The sequence below is a fragment of the Rhinoraja longicauda genome, chromosome 24, assembly GCF_053455715.1.
Source record: "Rhinoraja longicauda isolate Sanriku21f chromosome 24, sRhiLon1.1, whole genome shotgun sequence".
In the NCBI taxonomy this organism is placed as follows: Eukaryota; Metazoa; Chordata; class Chondrichthyes; order Rajiformes; family Arhynchobatidae; genus Rhinoraja; species Rhinoraja longicauda.
Genome location: NC_135976.1, coordinates 34,207,436 through 34,227,899, shown reverse-complemented (window position 1 = coordinate 34,227,899; position 20,464 = coordinate 34,207,436). Strand labels below are relative to the sequence as shown.

General features: G+C 48.0%; 1 protein-coding gene across 4 annotated transcripts; it reads right to left on the bottom strand.

The window, feature by feature from the left end:
- Positions 1-1,453: 1,453 nt before the first annotated feature.
- Positions 1,454-19,413, bottom strand: taf8 (TAF8 RNA polymerase II, TATA box binding protein (TBP)-associated factor). Of its 4 annotated transcripts, none has more exons than XM_078420496.1 (9): positions 19,344-19,413; positions 17,002-17,093; positions 12,339-12,498; positions 10,641-10,739; positions 7,784-7,846; positions 5,133-5,257; positions 3,932-4,079; positions 2,782-2,924; positions 1,454-2,060 (listed from the first exon to the last, which is right to left on the bottom strand). In XM_078420496.1, exons 1-9 carry the CDS (start codon positions 19,360-19,362, stop codon positions 1,920-1,922), a joined length of 990 nt encoding a protein of 329 aa, XP_078276622.1. In that variant the 5' UTR covers positions 19,363-19,413; the 3' UTR covers positions 1,454-1,919. The 4 variants fall into 4 exon arrangements, with proteins under 4 accessions (XP_078276622.1, XP_078276623.1, XP_078276620.1 ...); XM_078420497.1 differs by lacking the exon at positions 19,344-19,413 and adding an exon at positions 18,946-19,048 and having other exon boundaries at positions 12,339-12,511; XM_078420494.1 differs by lacking the exon at positions 19,344-19,413 and adding an exon at positions 18,946-19,048.
- Positions 19,414-20,464: the final 1,051 nt, after the last annotated feature.

Sequence of the window (20,464 nt, the reverse complement as noted above, 5' to 3'; positions counted from 1 at the left end):
GCATCTCTGGAGAACATGCGTGGATCGACACAAAGTGCTGGAGTAAAACTCTGCAGCATCTCTGGTGAACATGCATGGATAGACACAAAGTGCTGGGGGAACTCAGCAGCATCTCTGCAGAACATGCATGGATAGACACAAAGTGCTGGGGTAACTCAGTGGGTCATGCAGCATCTCTGGAGAACATGCATGGATAGACACAAAGTGCTGGAGTAAAACTCTGCAGCATCTCTGCAGAACATGCATGGATAGACACAAAGTGCTGGCGTAACTCAGTGGGTCATGCAGCATCTCTGGAGAACATGCATGGATAGACACAAAGTGCTGGAGTAACTCAGCAGCATCTCTGGAGAACATGCATGGATAGACACAGTGCTGGAGTAAAACTCTGCAGCATCTCTGGGGAACATGCATGGATAGACACAATGTGCTGGGGGAACTCAGCAGCATCTCTGCAGAACATGCATGGATAGACACAAAGTGCTGGAGTAAAACTCTGCAGCATCTCTGGAGAACATGCATGGACAGACACAAAGTGCCGGAGTAACTCAGTGGGTCAGGCAGCATCTCTGGAGAACATGCATGGATACACAAAGTGCTGGAGTAACTCAGCAGCATCTCTGGAGAACATGCGTGGATCGACACAAAGTGCTGGAGTAAAACTCTGCAGCATCTCTGGGGAACATGCATGGATAGACACAAAGTGCTGGGGGAACTCAGCAGCATCTCTGCAGAACATGCATGGATAGACACAAAGTGCTGGAGTAAAACTGCAGCATCTCTGGAGAACATGCATGGATAGACACAAAGTGCTGGGGTAACTCAGCAGCATCTCTGGAGAACATGCGTGGATAGACACAAAGTGCTGGAGTAAAACTCTGCAGCATTTCTGGAAAACATGCATGGATAGACACAAAGTGCTGGAGTAAAACTCTGCAGCATCTCTGGAGAACATGCATGGACAGACACAAAGTGCCGGAGTAACTCAGCAGCATCTCTGGAGAACATGCGTGGATAGACACAAAGTGCTGGGGTAACTCAGCGGGTCATGCAGCATCTCTGGAGAACATGCATGGATAGACACAAAGTGCTGGAGTAACTCAGCGTGTCAGGAAGCATCTCTAGAGATCATAGATAGGTGATATTCGCAATCTCACTCTGGCTGTCTAGTTGCCTGCATGACGTAGTGCACGATCTGTCTGCAATGTCACTAACTAGTACTTCATTGTAGGCTTTGCACACTCACCACATCCCTCAAATGAAAATCAAAAAAGTGCGGATGTTGGAAATCTAAAATAATAGAAAATGCTGGAAACACACAGCAGGTCAGGCAGCATCTGTGGAGAGAGAAAAATGGTCAATGTTCAGACATTCAGCTTAAAGACCAGTAGCCAAAGGACCTGAAATGGCAACGTGTGGAGTATACTCTAAAAACATGTCAACAGCATACAAAGTGGTTCTAAAAAAACTTTAATTTATTTGGAGGTACAATAACCTGTAATGAACAGCAGGGAAAATATAGTTGACCTTGGACAGGCAATGTAATTATTAAACCACATTGGTAAACCAATTGAGCTTACATGTTGCGAACGATCCTCGTACAAAGATCAAACATACCCAACAGTTGTTCTGCAACATATTTCAAGCAGTTTTTAAATGGACAACAAGAGAATGTTTTATTTCACCCGCAAGGTGGTGCAGAAAATTCTGGTTTGATGTATTGCTGATTCAGATTCTACACAGCTGAACCGAATTGGAACTGCCTTATTTAAGATATATTTCAGGACCACCATTTCATTGGGCTTGCAGTCAGTCCATTGTTCACAATGCGTGGGAGGATGGCAGCTTTCAGTTTAAATAGTCGCATCGTTTCAACGCTGAGTGTTCCAGCAAAATGACCTTTGGATTTTCCTCCCTCCTCACTTCTTCCTCCGGACTTTGGGCTTTTTAACTGGTCTAAGGTACGGGTTATCGATCATGGGCTCCTCGATGATCTTATTGTTTGATAAACCCGCATTCAGCTGCAACATGGAGTTTTCCTTCCCAGCAGACAATTCATCCTAGGAAAGAAAACAGGGCAATTCAAACATGCTTTAAACAACCAGTGCAGATTGGAGGAACAGCACCTCATAGTTCACTTGGGTAGTTTACACCCCAGCGGTATGAACATTGACTTCTCTAACTTCAGATAGTCCCTGCTTTCCCTCTCTATACCCCCCCCCCCTTCCCATTTCTCCCACTAGTCTTCCTGTCTCCGACTAAGAGTTGTGAATCTGTGGAATTCTCTGCCTCAGAAGGCAGTGGAGGCCAATTCTCTGAATGCATTCAAGAGAGAGCTGGATAGGGCTCTTAAAGATAGCGGAGTCAGGGGGTATGGGGAGAAGGCAGGAACGGGGTACTGATTGAGAATGATCAGCCATGATCACAATGAATGGCGGTGCTGGCTCGAAGGGCTGAATGGTCTCCTCCTGCACCTATTGTCTATTGACTACATTCTACCTTTAGGACAAATAACGGCAGATGCTGGTTTAAATCGAAGGTAGACACAAAATGCTGGAGTAACTCAGTGGGTCAGGTAGCATCTCGGGAGAACATGCATGGATAGACACAAAGTGCTGGAGCAACTCAGTGGGTCAGGCGGAATCTCTGGAGAACATGGACAGGCGAGGTTTCGGTCGGGCCCTTCCTCAGACTCGGGTGAATCTGGGACTTTTGTTGGGCTCGTTAGTTGACAAGATTTAGAAGACAGAATATTGCAAAGGAATGAACTGGTAAACATACAGCATTCATATTTAGAACAACGCTTTCCATGTCAGTCGGATCGTCCTGTTCAGACGAATCTGTCTCCTCCATCTGTTGGAGTTCAAGTTCGGATGGCAGCAAGGCGTTGAGATAAGGATTAGTGGTTGTCCGTGCAGCAATCACTGGAAAATAATACGCTTTTTTTATTTGAAAGAAAGCAGAACGCACCTCAAGCTAACTTTAAGCACCTCACCTTTACAGAGTGATTATTGCACAATTGAAAATGTTTCTAAATCAATAATTTAGAGAAGATATTGTCTAAAAATTTGAAAATCAACACTTCTTGATTGGCACAAGAGGCATTCGAAAAACCTGTGAATAAAAACAGTGACATATTGAACAGTGTCACAACATCAAAGCCAAAGCTTTCTAAATCTGGAACTACTTTTGCAATTGCTATAACATCTTACTTCTATTTACAAAAAAACTTTAGAACTGTTGACAGCAGCCAACAAGTTCAGGATTCTAATTTAGATATAAAGTCACCTGTCAGAGAAAACTGTGGCATATAATGGAATAGCAGGCCGAGGCACAGCGGGTAGGCCTGCTGCCTCACAGTGCCGGACACCCGGGTTCAATCCCGAGCTGTGTGGAGTTTGCATGTTCTCCTTGCAGTCCGGGCTCTCCGGTTTCCTCCCAAGTGCCAGAGGAACTGCAATTTACAGAGTTTGGGTTCGAGGGTTAATTGGCCCTCTGTAGATTGCTCCTAGTGTGCAGGGACTGGGCCTAGAACTAATGCGATAGACACCAAATGCTGGAGTAACTCAGCATCTCTGGAGAAAAGGAATAGGCGACATTTCGGATCGGAACCCTTCTTCAGACTTCAGGTGTCGGAAGAAAGTCACCGACCCGAAAGGTCACTGGTTCCTTCTCTCCTGAGATTCTGCCTGATCCGCAGAGTTACTCCAGCATTTTGTGTCTGCTCTTGACGATGCAAGCACCATCTCCTAAGCACGTGTCCCAGTAAACAAGGTAGACACAAGATGCTGGAGTAACTCAGCGGGTCAGGCAGCATCTCTGGAGAGAAGGAACGGGTGACGTTTCGGGCCGCGGTCCTCCTTCAGACAGCAAACAAAGTACATCCAGCTCTCTTCTATCTTTAATATAAATACAAATGTGGCCCGCTCACATGGGAAGGTGGAGACATCATCTTTGAACAGGCTCTCGGTCTCTCCTGTTTTGGCCATGAATCTGGTGAGGGCTCGCTCCACATCTCGTCTCTGGGAGGCAGCTTTTTCCCGCAGCACCTGGTAGTCGGACATGGGCTCTCTGATCGTCTACCAGGAGGGAAAGCACACTTGGATGTTCGCACGAGACATTGCAAAGTATACGACACTTCCAAGATGGCGCCCAACCCAGGCGACTATTAGCGTGCTAGCCACAGAAGCAGATCTACAATCACATATTGCAATCACTCCACACTCTTCAATCTCTACTCCTGCAGCAACGTTTCTTGCTTTAACTATGATATTCCCTTATAAAGTATCCACACATTGTAAACGGCTCGATTGCAATCGTGTACAGTCTTTCTGCCGACTGGATAGCACGCAACAAAAGCTTTTCACTGTACCTCGGTACACGGGACAATAAACTAAACGGAGCCAAACTCTTTTTGTAAACAAGATACAACATGGAAGTGTTTAAGAACCTGGGGACCCGGCGGGGGGGGGGGGGGGGGCACTGAGAATGAAGGGGGGGGGGCAGCAAGGGGCCACCTGCAGCAGCAGGCCTGATTCAACACTGCGAGCAGAAGACAATCCTATTCAATGAACTCGATGCAACTTTGTCGGCTCCAGAAACATGCCGACTCGTTGTGTACGCCCTAGGTGAGGTCTCCTGCATGATTTTACCAGGTTGTGCACAAAAAAACAAGGCATTGCACTGTACCTCGGTACACGTGACAAATAAACAAAACTGAACTGAGCTGAGCAGTCGGCTAAAGGCAGCTTGCACCACTGGCAAGGCATCCATCTTCTCTGGAATTCTCTGCCACAGAAGGCAGTGGAGGCCAATTCACTGGATGTTTTCAAGAGAGAGTTAGATTTAGCTCTTAGGGCTAAAGTAATCAAGGGATGTGGGGAAAAAGGCATGGAACTGATTTTGGGTGATCAGCCATGATCATATTGAATGGTTCGAAGGGCCTTCTCCTGCACCTATTTTTCTATGTTTCTATCTGAGAGTCCGCTGGTAGATTTAGACAACCAATGGAACAGTGTGCTTTTCATACAGCATGGAAACAGGCTCTTTGGCCAAGCTTGAACTTTATTTACACGTCTGAAATTAGAAGAGAAAATAAAGACGATATGAAGAGACAAAGGTGTTATACTTACAGGTGTCTTAATGTAGGTGTGAGGATCTGGGAATTCTGGGAAGTGCCCTGGGATGTAGGAAGGATGTATTTTTTTCTGTCCGGTAGAAAGTGCTCTGGGTGTTCCTGGAGTATTTGTAACAGGAGCTTGGAGGATGAAAAAGGAAATTATTTAGCACAAAGATAGACACAAAAAGCTGGAGTAACTCAGCGGGTCAAACAGCATCTCTGGAGAAAATGAATAGGTGACGTATTAGGTCGAGACCCTTCTTCAGAAATTATACATAAAATGAAAGGATACCATTTTAATATGATTGTTTCGATTTAGATTTAGAGATACAGCGCGGAAACAGGCCCTTCGGCCCACCGAGTCCGCACCGCCCAGCGATCCCCGCACGCTAACACTATCCTACACCCACTAGGGACAATTTTTACAATTACCAGTCAATTAACCTACATACCTGCACGTCTTTGGAGTGTGGGAGGAAACCGAAGATCTCGGAGAAAACCCACGCAGGTCACGGGGAGAACGTACAAACTCCGTACAGACGGCGCCCGTAGTCAGGATCGAACCTGAGTCTCCGGCGCTGCATTCACTGTAAGGCGGCAACTCTACCACTGCGCCACCGTGCCGTTTCATAAGTTCATAAGTGATAGGAGCCAAATTAAGTTATTTGGACCATCAGCAGGTCAGGCAGCATCTCTGGAGAACATGGATAGACGTAAAAAACTGGAGTAACTCAGCGGGTCAGACAGCATCTCTGAAGAAAAGGAATAGGTGATGTTTTGGATCGAGACCCTTCTCTAAATTCTAAAGGATCACAACGCACAGCATCTTCAAAACATTCCCTCCACAGATGCAATCTGACCTGCTGAGTTTCTCCAGAAGATAGACACAAAATACTGAAGTAAATCAGCAGGACAGGCAGCATCTCTGGAGAGAGATGGAATGGGTGCCATTTCGGGTCGAGATCCTTCTTCAGGCGAGTTTCTACTATGTGTTTTTCCGGAACTTTGTTTCAAGATTCAAGATAGCTTTATTTGTCATCCAAAAAAACGATTTTTTTGGATGAAATTCAGTCACCCACAGTCCAACAATAAAGCATTAAAATAGGCAAATTACACAGCCCCAAAAACACACAAAAAAAGAAACATCCATCACTGAAGATAGACACAAAATAGACAAGGTGCTCAAGATTCCAGCTTCTGCAGTTTCTCATGTCTCCTCATTTGGCAAGATGGTTTCCGCCATTCACTTGAGTTCCAGTTTGCTTTCGAGCCACCAACAAGCATGATTCAACCAAGCCATATGCTCCTCAAAATGAACTTGGTCCCAAAATGCTCATAAATGAATTCCACGACCTTTTGAACTGTGCAGGAAGAGAAGCAAGTCCTGATGGCATTCAGCGAGTTCCCACAACATTCCAGAAGCGTCCTGACCCAACACGTCACCTAGTCATGTCCTCCCAGAGATGCTGCCTGACCCACTGAGTTACTCCAGCGCTTTGTGTCTTTTTCTGCAGTCAGGTCCATTATCGATCAGACGAGATGTAAATGGAAAGGGTCCAGCATGTAAAGGGTCCCTTAGCACTAACAGTAAAGAACAACTGAGTTTTCACTGAAGATAGACACAAAATAGACAAGGTGCGGCATGGTGGCGCAGCGGTAGAGTTGTTGCCTTACAGCGAATGCAGCACCGGAGACTCAGGTTCGATCCTGACTACGGGTGCTGTCTGTACGGAGTTTGTACGTTCTCCCCGTGACCTGCGTGGGGTTTCTCTGAGATCTTCGGTTTCCTCCCACACTCCAAAGACGTGCAGGTTTGTAGGTTAATTGGCTAGGCAAATGTAAAAATTGTCCCTAGTGGGTGTAGGACAGTGTTACTGTGCGGGGACCGAATTTGTCTATCTCTGCCTTAAAAATATCCCCTGACTTGTCCTCCACAGCCTTCTGTGGCAATGAGTTCCACAGATTCACCACCCTCTGACTAAAGAAGTTCCTCCCCACCTCCTTTCTAAAAGAGCGTCCTTTAATTCTGAGGCTGTGACCTCTGGTCCTAGACTCTCCCACTAGTGGAAACATAATTTCCACATCCACTCTATCCAGGCCTTTCACTATTCGGTAAGTTTCAATGAGGTCCCCCCTCATTCTTCTAAACTCCAGCGAGTACAGGCCCAGTGCCGACAAACGCTCTTCATATGCTAACCCAGACACTCCTGGGATCATTCTTGTAAACCTCCTCTGGACCCTCTCCAGAGCCAGCACATCCTTCCTCAGATATGGGGCCCAAATGAGCTCACATCCAAATACGGCCTGACCAGCGCCCTATGGAGCCTCAGCATTACATCTGTGTTTTTGTATTCCAGTCCTCTTGATATAAATGCCCGCATACAGAAGTTGTCTCTTGTATTCTAAAGCAGCCGCTGTCTGCAACCTTAATCACCTTTAATCCATTTCATGCATGGACTTAAAAACTTAAAATATCCATTCTCGCCCTGCGTCAACAGAGAGTTTCCCACACCAAGCATTGCCAGGGTGAAGACAGGATATCTCACCTCATTACTTCTAGGCAGCATTTCCCCTTCCTCCTGGCGTTTTAACTTGATAACTCTAACATCCTACTGTAAAATGCTAACAGCACTCCATAATTAACGTGCGTGCAGATGTACTTACGAGCAGTAATAACCATCCTCTGTGAACGCTTGGCATAAGCTTGAATATTATCCACGTTGAAACCTAGAGGAAAGCATCATGGTGATCAGCAAAATACTTTGCCTCTGATTGATTGCACCAACATTAGAACATCAACAGTTCAGCATAGAAACAGGATAAACAAGATAAACTAGTTTTGTTCAGTTTATTCTCAGGTGTACCGAGCTTTTGGTGCGGGTTGACCAGTCACCGGTTGTCAACTGGTTTTCTCTGCCTGCACACAGTCATAGAGTTAGCATGGTAACAGGCCCTTTGGCCCAACTTGCCCTTGCCTCCTCTACACAAGTCCCACCTGCCCGCATTTGCCCATATCGCTCAAAACCTTCCATTCGTGTAACTGTCCAAATGTCTTTTAAATGTTATAGTGCCTGCCTCAATGACCTCCTCCGGCAGCTCGTGACGTATCCCAACACCCTCCGTGTGAAAAATCCACACAAGATCCAGATCCCACCATATCCAGGTGCGTGTGTAAAAGCCTCGTAAACGCCACTATCGCACGCACGTGCCTCCTCCGCCATCACCCCTGGCAGCACGTTCCAGGCCCCCACCACCCTCTGTGTTAAAAACATGCCCCGCGCATCTCCTTTAAACTTTGCCCCTCTCACCTTCAACCCATGCTCTGGTATTTGACTCTTCCAACTCTGGGAAAAGACAGACTATCTTACCCTACAAAACAACCTGATCCGACAAATGCACTGGTTATTAGTGCAATTTCACAGGTGCCTAGTCTGGGATGTAATCTAATTCCTTGCTCCATTCTGAGAAGTAACATGACCTTTAGATGATTACTAATTAGCTTTCAGTGCATTCATTATCTTTCACAAACCATTCTCGAATGTTTCAAGATTCACTTAAAAGGCACAGCAACACTCTAATTGCTAATGTGCCAGTTTCTATTGAGTATTCATGCTTTTATTTTGTTTAAATTTGTGTGCAGAATAAGGATAACATTAGCATGCAAGTATTTATCACCCATCCCAGTTAAACAGAAGGAGAGCACAGGAACAGGCCCTTCGGCCCAAAATGTCTCTACAACACACGAAGGTAGACCCCCCCTCCCCCTGACATCAGTCTGAAGAAGTTTTTATTCACAAAATGCTGGAGTAACTCAGCAGGTCAGGCAGCATCTCAGGAGAGAAGGAAGTTGGAGAAGTCGATGTTCATACCGCTGGGCTGCAAGCTGCCCAGGCGAAATATGAGGTGCTGTTCCTCCAATTTCCGGTGGGCCTCACTATGGCACTAGATAGTTCCCCTGTCCCTCTCTTCCCCTCCCCCTTCCCAGATCTCCCTCTATCTTCCTGTCTCCACCTATATCCTTCCTTTGTCCCGCCCCCCTGACATCAGTCTGAAGAAGGGTCTCGACCCGAAACTTCGCCCATTCCTTCTCTCCTGAGATGCTGCCTGACCTGCTGAGTTACTCCAGCACTTTGTGAATAAATACCTTCGATATCGTACCAGCATCTGCAGTTATTTTCTTATATTCAGTCTGAAGAAGGGTCTCGACCCGGAAAACGTCACCCATTCCTTCTCTCCCGAGATGCTGCCTGACCCGCTGAGTTACTCCAGCATTGTGTGTCTACCTTCGATTCTAACCAGCATCTGCAGTTTTTTTGCTCGCTGATTGCAAACCACTTTTGTTTAAAAACAGTACAAGAAAATAACTGCAGATGCTGGTACAAATCGATTTATTCACAAAATGCTGGAGTAACTCAGCGGGTCAGGCAGCATCTCGGGAGAGAAGGAATGGGTGACGTTTCGGGTCGAGACCCTTCTTCAGACTGATGTTAGGGGGGCGGGACAAAGGAAGGATATAGGTGGAGACAGGAAGATAGAGGGAGATCTGGGAAGGAGGAGGGGAAGGGAGGGACAGAAGAACTATCTAAAGTTGGAGAAGTCAATGTTCATACCACTGGGCTGCAAACTGCCCAGGCGAAATATGAGGTGCTGTTCCTCCAATTTCCGGTGGGCCTCAAAAACTTGTGAACTCAAAAAGTGGAACTTAAAAACAAGTTCTTGGAATCATCTTTGATCAAACCCTCTCCTTCGACAAACACATCAAACACGTCACAAAGACAGCCTTCTTCCACCTCAAAAACATTGCCCGTCTCCGTCCATCCCTCTCCTCCACAGCTGCAGAAACCCTCATCCACGCCTTCATCACCTCCCGTCTGGACTACTGCAACAGCCTCCTCTATGGCGCACCCTCAAAAATCATCAATACATTCAAAACTCCGCTGCCCGTCTACTCACCCACACCCCGATCCGTGACCATATCACCCCCGTCCTTTACAAACTCCACTGGCTCCCCATCCCCCAGAGAATCCAGTACAAAATCCTCCTCATGACTTACAAAGCCCTCCATAACCTGGCCCCATCCTACCTGACTGACCTCCTCCACAGGCACACTCCCACCTGCACCCTCCGCTCTGCTGCTGCCAATCTCCTATCCCCCCCCCCCATCCGGACCAAACTCAGATCCTGGGGGGACAGGGCTTTCTCCATCACTGCTCCCACCCTATGGAACTCACTACCCCAAACCGTCAGAGACTCCTCACCTTCTGTCTCCTTTCTCTGTTCGTTTACTTATTTATCTATTTATTCACTTCCCTATGTTCTTTAAATCCCTGTAAAGCGTCCTTGAGTGTATGAAAAGCGCTATATAAATGTAATGCATTATTATTATTATTATTATCAAGTGCAAATGAGGGGAATGTCATCTTCTGGTCAGGCCTCTGAATCTCTGGGACAGCAGTCACACTACAGCAGCCGCTAAATTGAACAAATCAGCTCAACGCATGAACCCAACGGGGTTACGTACCCATCTCTGCCAAAGTGACCACCACATCCGACAAGGTTGGCTGCGTTCTTGCCGAATGTTCACAATAAACTTTAGCACTGTGACCAATTTCAGAAAGATCTAGGCAGGAAACAAAAAGTCTCTGTTGAAAAGTATCACGACACATTGTTATATCTTTCACAGTTATCCACGATAATAATATTCAATTTAGTTTCATGTTGAGATAAGTGCATGGAGAATTACTCCAGCACTTTGTGGGTTTAGACAAAATACTGTATTACATCTTTAAGATGTAATACAGTATTTTGTCCCCTCCCCCTTGCGAGTTTAGATTTTAGATTTTTTTTTAGATTTCGAGATACAGCGCGGAAACAGGCCCTTCGGCCCACCGAGTCCGCGCCACCCAGCGATCCCCCGCACATTAACACTATCCTACACACACTAGGGACAGTTTTTACATATTACCCAGTCAATTAACCTACAAACCTGCACGTCTTTGGAGTGTGGGAGGAAACCGAAGATCTCGGAGAAAACCCACGCAGGTCACGGGGAGAACGTACAAACTCCGTGCAGACGGTGCCCGTAGTCAGGATCGAACCTGAGTCTCCGGCGCTGCATTCGCAGTAAGGCAGCAACTCTACCACTGCGCCACCGTGCCGCTCGAGTTCTCCCTCTAGTCTTACTGTTACATTCTATCTTTGTCCCGCCCCCTCCCCTGACATCTGTCCGAAGGGTCTCGACCCGAAAGGCGCCCATTCCTTCTCTCCCAAGATGTTGCCTGACAAAGTTCTCCTACATATCACATCTTTATCTCTCTCTTTCCTCCTTTCTCTCAACCCCTCGAGTCCACACTAGCCATCGATCACCCGTTCGCACTAGTTCTGTTGTCCCACTTTCCCCCACTACTCTCGACACACATGGGGCAATTTACAATGGCCAATTAACCTACAATAAATACCCCATGTCTTTGGGCTGAGAGGAAACCGGAGCACCTGGACGAAACCCAGTTACAGAAGAGAACCTCACAAACTCCGCGCACAGCCGAGGTCAGGATCGAACCCGTGTCCCTGGCACTGAGGCAGACAATATTAATAAAAGTAAATATATTTTTTCTCTGGTGTTGCGGGGGGGGGGGATCAACTCTACCGCTGCAATAGACAATAGGTGCACGAGGCCATTCGGCCCTTCGAGCCTGTACGCACCGCCATTCAATGTGATCATGGCTGATCATTCTCAATCAGTACCCCGTTCCTGCCTTCTCCCCATACCCCCTGACTCCGCTATCCTTAAGAGCTCTATCTAGCTCTCTCTTGAATGCATTCAGAGAATTGGCCTCCACTGCCTTCTGAGGCAGAGAATTCCACAGATTCACAACTCTCTGACTGAAAAAGTTTTTCCTCATCTCAGTTCTAAATGGCCGACCCCTTATTCTTAAACTGTGGCCCCTTGTTCTGGACTCCCCCAACATTGGGAACATGTTTCCTGCCTCTAACGTGTCCAACCCCTTAATAATCTTATATGTTTCGATAAGATCTCCTCTCATCCTTCTAAATTCCAGTGTATACAAGCCTAGTCGCTCCAGTCTTTCAACATATGACAGTCCCGCCATTCCGGGAATTAACCTAGTAAACCTACGCTGCACGCCCTCTGCACCACTGTGCCGATCCATATTTAGATGACGTGAACTATCTTGAATGGATGGAGCCAACTATTTCTTACAACTCTGCAGCATTTCGGTCAGCGTTTCCACGGCAGCCTTCTCAGCAGCTTCGAAGCCCGCTTCAGTGAGCAGGGAACTGACCACCACCTGCAGTGTTCGCCTGCGGGCCAGGTAGTAGTTGTCAGACGGGGACGTAGACACTTTGGAATTCGACGACTTCTGAAAAACAAAACTCCCCCAAAATGAGCAAGGAGGCACCTCCCTGCACTACCCAATATTGCTAGTTTTTTATGTTCATATTTCATTTCATATATAAAAAAATAACCATGCCTGTGATGTAGCAGAAAATCGCATGGGATCCCAAAAGACTTTTAAAGCAACCGTTATTTTACATCGAAGATAGACACAAAATGCTGGAGTGACTCAGCGGGTCAGGCAGCATCTCTGGATGCTAGAAAAGGAATAGGTGACATTTTGGGTTGAGACCCTTCTTCAGACCGAGTCAGGGGAGAGGTAAACTAGAGATATGAAGAGGTTCGTATTTCATATCTCTTCATATCCCTAGTTTCCTTCTCCCCTGACTCTCAGTCTGAATATGGACGGCACGGTAGCGCAGCGGTAGAGTTGCTGCTTTACAGCGAATGTAGCGCCGGAGACTCAGGTTCGATCCTGACTACGGGTGCTGCACTGTAAGGAGTTTGTACGTTCTCCCCGTGACCTGCGTGGGCTTTCTCCGAGATCTTCGGTTTCCTCCCACACTCCAAAGACGTACAGGTACGTAGGTTAATTGGCTGGGTAAATGTAAAAATAAAATAAAAAAATTGTCCCTAGTGGGTGTAGGATAGTGTTAATGTACGGGGATCGCTGGGCGGCACGGACTTGGAGGGCCGAAAAGGCCTGTTTCCGGCTGTATATATATGATATGATATGATATGAAACAGCACCACTTAAGCTGATTTACCATACGATGCAACGTTATTTATCCCAGGAGGGAAATTGATCTGCCAACGGTCATAAAAAAAACCCACAAAATACATGAAACATGAAATGAAAGCGACGAGTGGAAAGGATTGGGGATGTGCAAAGATTGGCGGGGGGGCGAGTCAGTCTCAGTCGACCCCACGACAGAAAGGGGAGGAGTTGTACAGTTTGATAGCCACAGGGAAGAAGGATCTCCTGTGGCGTTCTGTGTTGCATCTTGGTGGGACCAGTCTGTTGCTGAAGCTGCTCCTCAGGTTGACCAGCGTGTCACGGAGGGGGTGAGCTGTTATTGTCCAGGATGCTCCGCAGTTTGAGGAGCCCCCAGGATGGAGCCAGCCTTCCTGATGACTATGTTAATTCTTCTTTAAAGCTGCCGTCTGTGTTCAGTCAGGTCAAGTCGACTTTACGTTTCAACAGTCATTTTCCTCCTTAAATCCTCCTTTAAGTCCAGGCTCAAAACCTATTTCTACTCCCTAGCGTTTGAGGCTCATTGAGGAGGCGCTGTGAACTGTTTGTGTGCTACTGTATGTTTCATTTTTTTCCTTAGTACCTAATCAGATGTACAGCACTTTGGTCAACGTGGGTTGTTTTTAAATGTGCTATACAAATAAAATTGACTTGACTTGACCTGACTCTCTTTTTGATCGAGCCACCCTCACCTGTCGCGGCCCAGCTACCACTGACAATAGACAATAGGTGCAGGAGGAGGCCATTCGGCCCTTCGAGCCAGCACCACCATTCAATGTGATCATGGCTGATCATTCTCACTCAGTACCCCGTTCCTGCCTTCTCCCCATACCCCCTGACTCCGCTATCCTTAAGAGCTCTATCTAGCTCTCTCTTGAATGCATTCAGAGAATTGGCCTCCACTGCTTTCTGAGGCAGAGAATTCCACAGATTCACAACTCTCTGACTGAAAAAGTTTTTCCTCATCTCAGTTCTAAATGGCCTACCCCTTATTCTTAAACTGTGGCCCCTGGTTCTCGACTCCTCCTAAAGGCAGCGGCTGACTAGCAGTCTGTCCGTCTTTTTTTTGTTGTGTGTCGGTGTTGGGATGGTTTTTATATATATTTTTTTGGTTGTGTATGTGTGGGAGGGGGTGGTGGTGGGGGGTGGGTGGGGGGGGGGGGGGGGGGTGGGTGGGGGTGGGGGGGGGAACTTTTCTCTTCCTCACGGCGCAGGGTGCGGCTCGGCTGCGGGGCCTAACATCGCCCGCTGCGGCTCGGCCGCTGGACTTTACATCCCGGTGCGGCTTGGCTGCTGGACTTTACATCACCCGGTGCGGCTTGGCCGCTGGACTTTACATCCCGGTGCGGCTTGGCCGCTGGACTTTACATCCCGGTGCGGCTTGGCCGCTGGACTTAACAGTGCCCGGTGCAGCTCGGCTGCGGGGCTTAACATCGCCCGGTGCAGCTCGGCTGCGGGGCTTAACATCGCCCGGTGCAGCTCGACTGCGGGGCTTTTCATCGCTGGTGCGGCTCGACTGCGGACTTGACATCGCCCGGTGCGGCTCGACCACGGGACTTAGCTGCGCAAGGCTTGGTCGCGGGCCTTTCATCGCCCGGTTCGGCCGCGGGACGTTTCAGCGCCCGGTGCGGGGACTGTGCGGGTCGGTCGGGGACGAGCTGTCTGTCCGTGGGCGTGGGGAAGAGAGTGGAAGTTTTGTTGCCTCCATCACAGTGAGGGGGTGTTTGGAGTCACTGTGATGGACGTTTGTGTTGGGGTTATGTGTCTTGTGTTCTTTTTTTTTCTATGACTGCTATGTAGTTTCGTTCGGTACTTCGGTACCGAACGACAAATAAAGCTCTGTTATGTTACTGTTATTGGGAACATGTTTCCTGCCTCTAACGTGTCCAACCCCTTAATAATCTTATACGTTTCGATAAGATCTCCTCTCATCCTTCTAAATTCCAGTGTATACAAGCCTAGTCGCTCCAGTCTTTCAACATATGTTAGTCCTGCCATTCCGGGAATTAATCTAGTAAACCTACGCTGCACGCCCTCAATAGCACGCCCTCAATTTGAAAAAATGAAAACGCAAAAAAACGCAGTACAAATTTATACTTCCATAATTAAAATAGGGTTTGTAGATCTTCAAAACCTAATTTGATTAAAAATGAAATCAAAATAAATCAAGATAAATCAAGATTTGTTTGTGTTTCCCAGGTTACTGAATTTGGGGAGCAGAAACAGGCACGACTTTCCAATACAACTGAATGAACGATGAATGAGAATTTATTGTCGCATGTGACAGGTCACGGTGATATTCTTTGTTTTGTATACCCGGGGTATGCAAAGCGTCGCCATATAAAGGGCGCCGACAAAGTCACAAGTGTCCCATTTTAACACAAACAATTTTGAACACATTCCATTTGTGGTTCCCTTTAGTTTTCTGCGGTCGTCGTCCCCTGCCTAAGTTGTAGGAGTACAATTAGGCCATTCGGCCCATCGAGTCTACGCCATTCAATCATGGCTGATCTATCTCTCCCTCCTAACCCCATTCTCCTTCCTTCTCCCCATAACCCTTGACACCCATCTAATCAAATCCCTTGACACCCATCTAATCTATCTCTGCCTTCAAAATATCCCCTGACTTGGCCTCCACAGCTCTCTGTGGCAATGGGTTTCACAGGTTCACCACCCTCTGACTAAAGAAGTTCCTCCTCACCTCCTTTCTAAAGCCATGACCTCTGGTCCTACTCTTCCAGCAGTGGAAACATCCTTTCCACATCCACTCGATCTGTGCCTTTCATTATTCTATAATGTGGTCCCCCATCAACCTTCTAAACTCCAACGAGTGCAGGCCCAGCGCATTCAAACGCTCATCATAAGCTAACCCACTCATTCCTGGAATCATCTTTGTAAACCTCCTCTGGACCCTCTCCAGAGCCAGCACACCCTTCCTCAGATAAGGGGCCCAAATTTGCTCACAATATTCCTGATGTGGCCTGACCAGCACCTAAGAGAGCCTCAACATTGCATCCCTGTTTTTGTATTCTCGTCCTCTTGAAATAAATGCGCTTGCCTTCCTTACTACTGGTTCGACTTGCAAATTAACTTTCTGGGAATCCTGCACCAGCACTCCCAAGTCCCTTTGCACCACCGATTTCTGGATTAATCGTCGACACAATTGTTTTTATTAATGATCTTCTATAACGCAAGACCTCTTAGGAACGAAACTGCGCGTTATAGCAGAACCACCAGCGAGGACCAGAGGACATAGGTTCAAGGTGAAGGGGATAAGATTTCATAGGAATCTGAGGAGTAACTTTTTCACACAAAGGGTGGTGGGTTTAGTTTTTAGTTTAGTTTAGAAATACAGCATGGAAACAGTCCTTCGGCCCACCGGGTCTGCACCGACCTGCGATCCCCGCACATTAACACTATCCTCCACCCACTCGGGACAATTTTTACATTTACCAAGCCAATTAACCTACAAACCTGTACAAACATGGAGTGTATGAGTGTATGGAACAAGCTGCCAGAGGAGGTAGTTGAGGCAGGGACTATCCCAACGTTTTAGAAACAGTTAGATAGGTACATGGATAGGACAGGTTTGGAGTATTGTGGACCAAGCGCAGGCATGTGGGAGTAGTGTAGCTGGGACATGTTGGCCAGTGTGGGCAAGTTGGGCTGAAGGGCCTGTTTCCACGCTGTATCATTCTATGACTCTATAACCACCAGCACTTTCTGCATTCAAAATGCCGACAATCCAATGTAATTTCTGACCTATCGCCTTACCTGGGAAACATTCTCCACTGAGACTCGACAAGTAGCATCAGTCGGTGAATAAATGTCAGAGACAGTCGCCATTTTGGCAACTGGATGGGTGTCTGAAATAAAAAGAGATGAACAATCAATGGCTTTGTTTAGTTTATTGTTGTTAAGTGTACCGAGGTAGTGAAAAGCATGTTTCGTTGCATACCAAAAGACTATACTATACATGATTACAATCAATCCATCCACAATGTAATGGGCATATTATTTAGTGTAAGATAAACTCATATTAAAGATATTTCAAGGGTCTCCAGTGCGTTAGATGGGAGACCAAAACTGCTCTCTAACTGGTGAGAGGACGGTTCAGTTGCCTGACAATAAACAAACCTTGAAAACAGCTGGAAGAAACTTTCCCTGAATCTGGAGATGTGCATTTTCAAACTTCTATACTGCTGGGAAAGGGGAGAAGAGGGAGTGACCGGGGCGAGACTGGTCCTTGATTATGCTGCTGGCCAACGGAAGGGAAATTGGTTTGTGTGATGGTCTGGGCTGCGTTCACAACTCTCTGCAATTTCTTGCGGTCTCGGATGGAGCTGTTCCCAAACCGTGCTGTGATGCATCCCGATAAAATGCTTTCTACGGTGCATCTGTAGAAGGTGGTGAGAGTTGTTGCGGGCATGCCAAACTTCCTTAGCCTACTAAAGAAATAGAGGTGTTGGTGTGCTTTCTTGGCCATTGCAAATATTAAAATCATCAATTCAACATCATCTGTTAGCTGTGGATACAAATTTATCAGCTGAGTATACACACAAAAAGCAGGAGTAACTCAGCGGGACAGGCGACATCGCTGGAGAGGAGGAATGGGTGACATTTCGATAGTACTTCTATCAGTCGAGTACTGCTTTGCACTGTTTTCATTAATGGGATCCTGCTGTGCACCGTTTGATAAACTGGGATCCTTCATAAGTGAGGAAACCGGAGCACCCGGAGAAAACCCACGCGGTCATACAAGCTCCGTACAGACAGCACCCGTAGTCAGGATCGAACATGGGACACGGCAGCAACTCTACCGCTGCACCGCCCTGTACTGATTCTACGTCTCTCATAATTATATGTACTTGTATTTGATTATTTTCTCCATTCCTTACTTTTATTCCATGAGTTTATGTGATCAGAATTAGGCCATTCGGCCCATCTAGTTTACACCGCCATTCAATCACGGCTGATCCATCACTCCCTCCTAACCCCATTCTCCTGCCTTCTCCCCGTAACTCCCCGTAACTCCACCCTCTCCCAAGAGGGTGAACTAAAGAAGGTCCGGTGTGGAGGGACGGGAACCACTGAGAAAACTAAGAGGGGGACTGCAAACAGAAGGTGTTATGAAAAGTTTGTGTTAAAATGGGATACTTGTGAGTTTTGTTGGCGCCCTTTATATGGCGACCCTTTGAATACCTTCGCCCCATATCCCCTGATACATAGAAACATAGACGATAGGTGCAGGAGGAGGCCATTCGGCCCTTCGAGCCAGCGCCACCATTCAATGTGATCACGGCTGATCATCCAGAATCAGTACCCCGTTCCTGCTTTGTCCCCATATCCCTTGATTCCGTTAGCCCTAAGAGCTAATTCTTACTCTCTCTTGTAAACATCCAGTGAATTGGCCTCCACTGCCCTCTGTGGCAGAGAATTCCACAGATTCACAACTCTCTCTCTGGGTGAAAAAGTTTTTCCCCATCTCAGTCCTAAATGGCCTAACCCCTTATTCAGTCACTGTGTGTGGTGACCCCTGGGTCTGGACTCCCCCTGCTGCCGTGACTGTACCTACATTACTGGGATCTTGCTGTGCTGTGCTCTCCCCAAGCCAAGGCCGGGATGGAGGGGGCGCTAGGGGAACACAGCTCTTCTCACCCCCGGGGGGAGGGTGCCCTGGGCCTAATACCGGGCCCCCAACCCCGGTCCCGCACTTACCCTGGCCGAGTTGCCCGGGGCGGTCCGAGAAATACATAGATAGAGAGACACAAACAAACAAACACACTGAGAGAACGATGGCGATGGCGAAGCCCCGCAATGTTGTCACTTCCGGCCCGCCATCCGCCCCGCACCGCCGTCACTTCCTTCATGCCAGCACCGCCGTCCCACCACCCTTCCGTCATTCCCCCCCCCCCCCCCTCTGCCCCGCAATGCTGTCACTTCCGCTCAGGCCCAGCCGCCCCGCACACCATCACTTCCGGCACGCCAACCAGTCACTCGCCCCCACCACCCTCGCCCCTCTGAAGAAGGGTCTCGACCCGAAACGTCATCCATTCCTTCTCTCCCGAGATGCTGCCTGACCTGCTGAGTTACTCCAGCATTTTGTGAATAAATACCTTCGATTTGTACCAGCATCTTATACCCTCTGAGCTCCAATAAGTATTTTCTTATACCCTCTGAGCTCCAATAAGGTTCCCCCCCGCCCTTCTGCCCCGCAATGCTGTCACTTCCGCTCAGGCCCTGCCGCCCCGCACTTCCGTCACTTCCTGCATGCCAGCACCGCCGTCCCACCACCACCCTTCCGTCATTCCCCCCCCCCCCCCCACCACTCTGCCCCGCAAAGCTGTCACTTCCGACACGCCAACCAGCCACCGACCGTCAGGTTTTCCCCCTCCCCTCACTCTGCCCCGCAATGCTGTCACTTCCGCTCAGGCCCGGCCGCCCCGCAATTGCGTCACCTCCGCCGGCCGCTCGGATGATGAGGCCGTTCAGGCCCAAAGGCGGCGTCGAGCCCACTCGGCGCCATTTTATTAGATCAACCCCGCGGCTGATCTCCACCCCCCCGTTCTCAAACCAGGAACGTCATCCTTCTGATCCAGCTTTACACAGAGAGGATTGGACAGGTTAGATCACGCAGGAAACATGTTCCCCATGGTTCCCCATGACATGTTGGGGGGGCGGGGGGGGGAGTCCAGAACCAAGGGGGTCACACGTCACAGTTTAAAGAATAATAAGGGCTAGGCCGTTCGTTGAGGACTGAGTGAGATGAGGGAAAAAAATCATCTTCACCCAGAAAGAGAGTTGTGAATCTGTGGGATTCTCTGCCGCAGAAGGCGGTGGCGAATTCGGTTGACTTGAGAGGGATAGATCGGCCAATTTGATGTCAATTTTATTTGTATAGCACATTTAAAAACAACCCACGTTGACCAAAGTGCTGTACATCAGTTCAGGTACTAAGAAACGAACATACAATGGCACACAAACATAAACAGTTCACAGCGCCCGAATTCGCCCAATGTGGGCCGAATGGCCTAATTCTGCTCCTATGGCTTATGAACTCAGCGCCGGGCCAGGCGGCATCTCCGGAGAACGTGGTCCTGGATGGGTGACATCTCATCTGAAGAAGGGTCCCGACCCAAAACGCCACCTATCAACGTTGTCCAGAGACGCTGCCTGACCCGCTGAGTTACTCCGCCACCACCTTGTGTCTTTTTTTGTAAACCAGCATCAGCAGTTC